The sequence below is a fragment of the Morone saxatilis genome, unplaced genomic scaffold (assembly GCF_004916995.1).
Source record: "Morone saxatilis isolate NCDOM2014 unplaced genomic scaffold, NCSU_SB_2.0 Contig7, whole genome shotgun sequence".
Taxonomy (NCBI): Eukaryota; Metazoa; Chordata; class Actinopteri; family Moronidae; genus Morone; species Morone saxatilis.
This window is the reverse complement of record NW_023340246.1, coordinates 14342324-14348641: the sequence shown is the minus strand read 5'-3', so window position 1 is coordinate 14348641 and position 6318 is coordinate 14342324. Positions and strand designations below refer to the sequence as shown.

Here is a 6318-nt window from a genome sequence, read left to right as displayed (position 1 = left end):
AAACGGGGTTAATGTGGTAGATTTATAAAATAATTAAAGTGCGAATGGTTTTAAAAGTGGAGAGGTCAAGAGGAAAGCTGAATTTATAATATTTCTACCTGTTGTCTTGGCACACAGTGATTCATAAACCGAAGAAGCAGCTGTTTGGAAAGTATCAACCATATTTAAAATGTGTTTCTTTTATGTGTGGGAGTGTTCAACCTTCTGTTTTCCTTTGTTTTCTTCCTCCCAGGGTGCAGTATTCCTTGAAGGCATCACAGTGAAAGGCGTCACACAGGTCACCACACAACCCAAACTAGGAGATATCCAAAGAAAGTGTCAGGAGATGGCCGAGTGGGACAAGTAAGAACCTCCCTTAACCTCCCCCATACCTCTGGGGAAACTCTGTGTGTATGTACACATATGTGGGTGTACTGTACTGTGTTGGTAGTGACTCATTTGTCGTAAATCACCTTTCCTTTAAAAATCTTGACACGCTCAGACAGGCGGCAGAGTCAGGAATAGATTTTTCTGGAGAGATATGCCGCTCCAGCTCTACGGCTGGGTCTAGTTACAGTCCCCGCTGCTATTTCCACTACCTGCTGTTATTTTGTTGTTATACTGTATATGTAAGTGCTTGTACAGCGCTTACATATACACTATAACTTGTGCTTGTACAGTTATGTTGACAATATTAAATTAAAGAACCAGTGACTAGAACGTGGCATCTAGTGATGTAGTTGAAGATAGCAACCCCCTCGTTTCACCTTCGGCTTCCAAGTATGGCAGCGAAACGTGCGAAAAAGACTCATTCTGAGCTAACAAAAACAATGATTCCTATTTTCAGGTGATTATACACAAATGAAAACATGAATATTATATCTGCCAATAGAAGAGTCTTAACATTATGTAAAACTCTTATTTATAGTTATGACTTACTGGTCATTGATTTAAGGTTATATTTTAGCTTTATACTTTAGCTGAAGTACATGTAGTGGTGAGGGTTAAACATGAAATGGATGAATACTAAAGAGTGGTTAGAGTTGGGTGATTAAATGAATGAAAATCAGCAGGTATCTTGTAAGTTTCTTACATGACACGATGTGTGTGTTCATTGTTGTTGCAGGTCTGGTTTTCCTGGTGCTCAGCCTGTGTCCATGGACAGGCAAAACCTTCGTTTCCTGGAGCAGAATCCATACAAAGTCAGCTGGAAAGCTGATGGCACACGGTAGGTCTATTGTTTTCTTTACAATAAATTGCTCCCTGTCCACTCAAGTCAATACAGGCAATGCTCTCTGTGTCTCTGAGTGGACCGTTAGGCTTCTCTTCCTATTCATTAGGCCCCTTTTGAGAGTCAATAGGTCCGTCAGGGTTCTGTGTACTGGAGGTGTTCATTTACCTCTTTGGATTGTTAGTGAAGAGTAGAGGAATACTGACTAGTGGGTGACTGATAAGGGTTTTTAATGGCCAGTGCTGATATTTAGAGAGCAGGCTGCTGATGGCCGACCTATAATGCCAATATCAAAACAAAGAAAAGTCATGTATAGTTCTCTTCTATTCTATAGGAAATTCAGGCATATGTTTACCTCAGGAGAGTTATAGTACAGGGCTCAAAACCAACTTTTTCACCACCTTCCCAAAAAGGAAAAGACCACCGTTCCTCAGCCGTCACATTGACAAGGCTGCCTAAAGATGTTTCTGAAGACATTTTTTGTTTATCGACCTCGTGAGCACAAACATCAGCCACTGCCGATCACCTCAAAATGCCGAATAATCGTCCCAATTAATCTGTTCGGTCCATCACTAATACTGACATGACTTCTTTTTCTCATTAGGATTTAATTACAGAACTTTCATGTAGTTAATCAACCTGAGTGGTCATTGTATAGCAGTGGAGATGTGGAGTGTTTTTTAGTTATAGAGCCACAGATTGAACCGGATTTTAGTATTCCAGTAGTCTGCTGTGAAGCACTATGTCTCGCTGGTGCAAATGTGCTGGTGAATATTTAATGACTGCAGTCAATTTCAGAATTTTACATATCGGTGCTTTAATTTCCTGTAAGAATGAGAAGAGCACAGAGTACCGATTTGGCTACTGACCAAAAATGCTGCAGATTTGTGTAATCGACTGCCATCATCATCTGGAAGTGCTTGCAAGTGTTGTTTAAAAGTTTCGCTCTTCAATGTCTGTGGAAAGTAATACTGATCTCTTCCTCTCCTGCCTCAAGCGCTTGTCCTTCACCCCATTTTCCCCTCAGCTACTTGAAAAGCAACAGAGAGAGACACACACACACAATATGCTAGGTATGAGTCATCATTCAACTGCAGGATAGGTACGATGTTGAGAATATGATGTACTACTTTCTCTTCAAATTTGAACATTAAAGCACTAAAATACAAAGTTCTTATTAAAACAAGAGACATTCCTTTTCTACATGAAATCTTATTTCTAATGATTAAAAAAACAAGATCCAGGAAAGTGTGTGTGTGTGTGGTAAAGAAACCTCTGCTCACTCTATTAATCATAAAGGCATTAACAAATACTTAAGTTCCACAAATGAACAAAGCTACCAATTTCAAAACAAGAAATACATTCAAATAATAATTATCTAAGTAATTATCTTTATTAATTTGATAATAATTAGTTTTTATGCAGATTATTTCTATGTGGATAATCTGTTGATACACAGACTGACAACATAAACCATCTGGTCAGGTTGCAACAATTAATCAATGTGTCCAACCACCAAGAAAATAGTCTCCAAATTGCAGTATTTACTCCCGTTTGAGAAACTTTTGCTGAGAAGTCCTGAATAGTTTTTCTAAGATAAAATAATCTAAGCTTCTGGTTGTACAACAGCGTTTTGAAGTTGGCTTGTTGTCTCATATGAGCTCAACCAGGCCCACCCACCAGAATAATTTAGAGTTTAGTCTCACCAGAACATATTGTGCTTGAGTCTAATTGAGAGAGACTAATTTATTTATCCTAAGTGTAATTCAATCTGTGTGTGTGTGTGTGTCTTACATTAGAGATCTTGATACGTTCAGTGAATTCATACCTTCTCCCTCTTCGACCCACTCTTTCTTGAGAACTTAAAGCTCTACAGGTGCAGACAGTTTTAATGAAACATCACTGTATTTAATTATACATTAACATTCATAATTTCAGTGCTTTCCTAATACATATAACCCTTCCTGATAGTCAGTTTTCTTTTTTCTTTTTTTCTTTTTTACAACTCAAACCATATAAAAGGGGAAACTTGTAGATAAGCTGTGCCGTAAAACTTCTTCATATAAACTACAGTGATGTATAACAGCATGGAAAGTGTTGGCGTAATGTTTGGACTCTCAAAACATATGCATTAATCTATTTTCCTGGAGCTGTGAAATAACACAGCGTCCTATCTTATCAGTAAAAATATAAGTCTCCTAACTCCTTCATTGAAGGTCTGGAAGTTCTTAAAGTTTGTTGACACTCCAGAAACTGGAACACAGAAAGGAGTTTTCCTACCATGTGCCTCAGAATCTCAATTTCAGCGTATTTACATGGCAAAATTTTATTTGGCAGAGGATAAGCTTTGATGATTCTCTTTGTGCTTTGTCAGTGTGGCGCCAGTCTCCCGTTGGTGTCTCTGTCTGGCTTCTTTCTGCTTTAGGCCGACAGCAGTATTGTTTTTTTTTATCAGTGTTTTTTTGAAATTGACACACAGGCTATACAGTGTGTCTGACACAAGTTATAGGAATGTGCAAAAAGGAGGGATGCAGTGTTTGGTGGATAGTCACACAATTGTAGCCCTGCTGTGGTCTGCATGCAGGTAATAAGGTTGAGCTCCTATTCGGGGAAAGCTTGCACTCATAGGCACATGTTGAAAGCGAAAGTAGTCTTCATTGTGTCTCTGAGGGACAGCTTGTTCTCGCCTGCTGTTGGTCTGATATTACTTTATTCCACCAGACTGAAAAACAGATGCCAGCTTTTTTTCTTTTTTTTTTTTAAAGAGCGCCTCACCTGAACCACTGATGTTTAATTTATCCATCAAAATAGCCACATCTTTCGTTCAAGTTTTGGCTTTTGTGTGATATTGAATTCCCACAAAAGAAGTGATAATGAGAGATGGCTTGGTAAGAAATAAAGTAAAAGAAATCAGTCAGATTCTTTTTATGATTAGAATTCATCAGCTGTGGGTCTTGATTAAATCTGAACAATATCTCATATTGATGGACAGCATTCCTCGAGGGTCCGTGGATATAAGCAAACACTATATAAGAGTAGATAAATTCCACCTTTAAGCGCCATTTCTTCAGTCTCTGTTGATCCTAAAATCTCTCTGATGATGGTATGAAGTATGAAATCTGAAAAAATTAGCCGTAACATGTCGAGGACTTGCAAAGATAAATGAGCTTTGAGGTTGTGTACATTTCCAGTGAGATTTACTGTTTTCAGTGGTGCAGTGTGATCTTAATTTGTCATTCTTGCCATGCGTTGCATAGAGTGTGCAGAGAATTTCTTATTAAATGTCCTATTTTCTAGCCACTGGCACTTTTAAGACCTGAAATGGATTTTTAATAGCAAATCTGTCTCTTCAAGGTGGTCCGGAAAGATTTTTTTCTCCCTGCGCATTGCCAGAGGTTCTCATTTAAGTATTTTATATTCTAAATCCCTCCAGCTTTCGTTTGTTACACGGGTGACGATAAGAAAGTTTCCCATTCTAATGCAAGTAATTTTTACTTTTAAAGTGAGTAATTTCCTTTTTTTATTTAGCACAAAAGCATAGTTTTTGTTCAATTTTAACACCTAATGCTCTGACAGACTTCCTCTTAGTCCCAAATGAATGGTTCCCCCGCATTACTGCAGCCTCTTTCTGTGGCCACCGGGCAGTGCATCAACATTTCTGACAGTTAAACTGCCTTGCTCAGTAGCACAATAACAGACAATATGGTGACAAAGTACTCACCCAACCCCGCTTGACTAAAAATATTATGCAGCCCTCCCTGACGCACATACCAGTCATACAGTGAAAAAAACTCACTGCCTGCTATCTGCCAAGGAGGTGGCTTCTAATGGGCTTTGGAAAGGACAGCAGAATCAGTGGATTTGCCAAGAGGGGAAACATAGGCCGAGTTTGGTTTTTAATCATCTTCTTGTAGAGCCTTCTGTCAGGGCTAGATTGGTTTGTGCCCCTGAGAGGAAGAGGAGGAGGGAGAGGGCCCAATTATGTCCTTGGGACTTTAAACAAACAATGCTGCTCAACTTGGACTTTATTAGAGAAATTGGACTTGAGAAAGACTTTGGCTTTCTTAATTTTCCACTCCAAGTCTTCCATCCACAACTACAACCTCAGTCAATCATTTAGAATGAGGCATCAATAATCCAATGTCTGAGTTTAACATAGCTTTTTTCAGTTTGTTGGCTCGTTATTTTCAGAGCACTATTACTTCGGTTTTACGATCTCTGTTGGTTCTTACATTCATTTATGTCTACGACCTTGCTTAGTAGAGGGCTTGTACACCAGATTTCACCAAAAGATGTTGTTATTGTTTGGTTATTATCCTGCTTATTTGTAGTTTGTTTTGTCTTACTTTGTGATTACTCATTAGAATGAATGTAATTTGTTCCAGCGTGAAGTAATCTCGGTTGACACTGAGTTGCCCGGTATGGGATGCTTTCCATTAACCACAAGTTAACCACAAGTGCATATACCAAAGCAACGTTACAAATGTGAGATTTGTATGTTTGTTTTTCATCGAAACTGTATGCTTTGTTTTTTCTATGAGAGAAGATTTCAACATTGACTAACTGGTTGGTTTGGCAGATGCTCACCTGGTTAACCCTCTTTGCTCTGAAGTGCACTAGCTTTTCTAGAGGAAATGTCAGAACAGCACCACATCAAACAGAGGAATATAGTGTGTGCCATATGGAACATGTATCTTTTACTCTTAACTCTGAAAATGAGAACCCAACATGGTTTTTCTGGGTAGAAGTCCTGTCTGTTGACGCACCACTAATGATGTGCAAAGCTGCTGGATCTGATCTAAGACCTCCCCTGGAGCTCAGCTGCTCTCACTCATGCCGCGGGGACTAGACTGGCAAAGCCCACACAATGGCCGTCTGTGCCTCATTAGGGCTAAAGTGCTCGGAGGACCGGAGCTCAGGGATAAGGCTAAAATCTGAGACTCACAGCACCCATCAGAGGACAGGAGCGGAAAGGAGAGAACAGGCGGGGATATGACACACACTCTTGTGAACAAGGGAGCACATTAGATTTAATGTTTTCCGACTGGACAGAAAAAGAGAATACAGTTGCGGCTGTTACCATAACTTCAGAGAGAGAGAGAGAGAGA

The 6318-nt window shown here is 39.4% G+C and overlaps 1 protein-coding gene across 3 annotated transcripts in view; it reads left to right on the top strand.

Moving 5' to 3' along the window:
• rngtt (RNA guanylyltransferase and 5'-phosphatase) overlaps nt 1-6318 on the top strand; it is a 77884-nt gene that overhangs the window by 9683 nt on the left and 61883 nt on the right. For all 3 annotated transcript variants that reach the window (XM_035678576.1, XM_035678577.1, XM_035678578.1), the window contains exons 7-8: nt 233-342; nt 1106-1207. In XM_035678576.1, coding sequence (XP_035534469.1) covers nt 233-342; nt 1106-1207 — 212 coding nt within the window. The remainder of the gene's footprint in view (nt 1-232; nt 343-1105; nt 1208-6318) is intronic.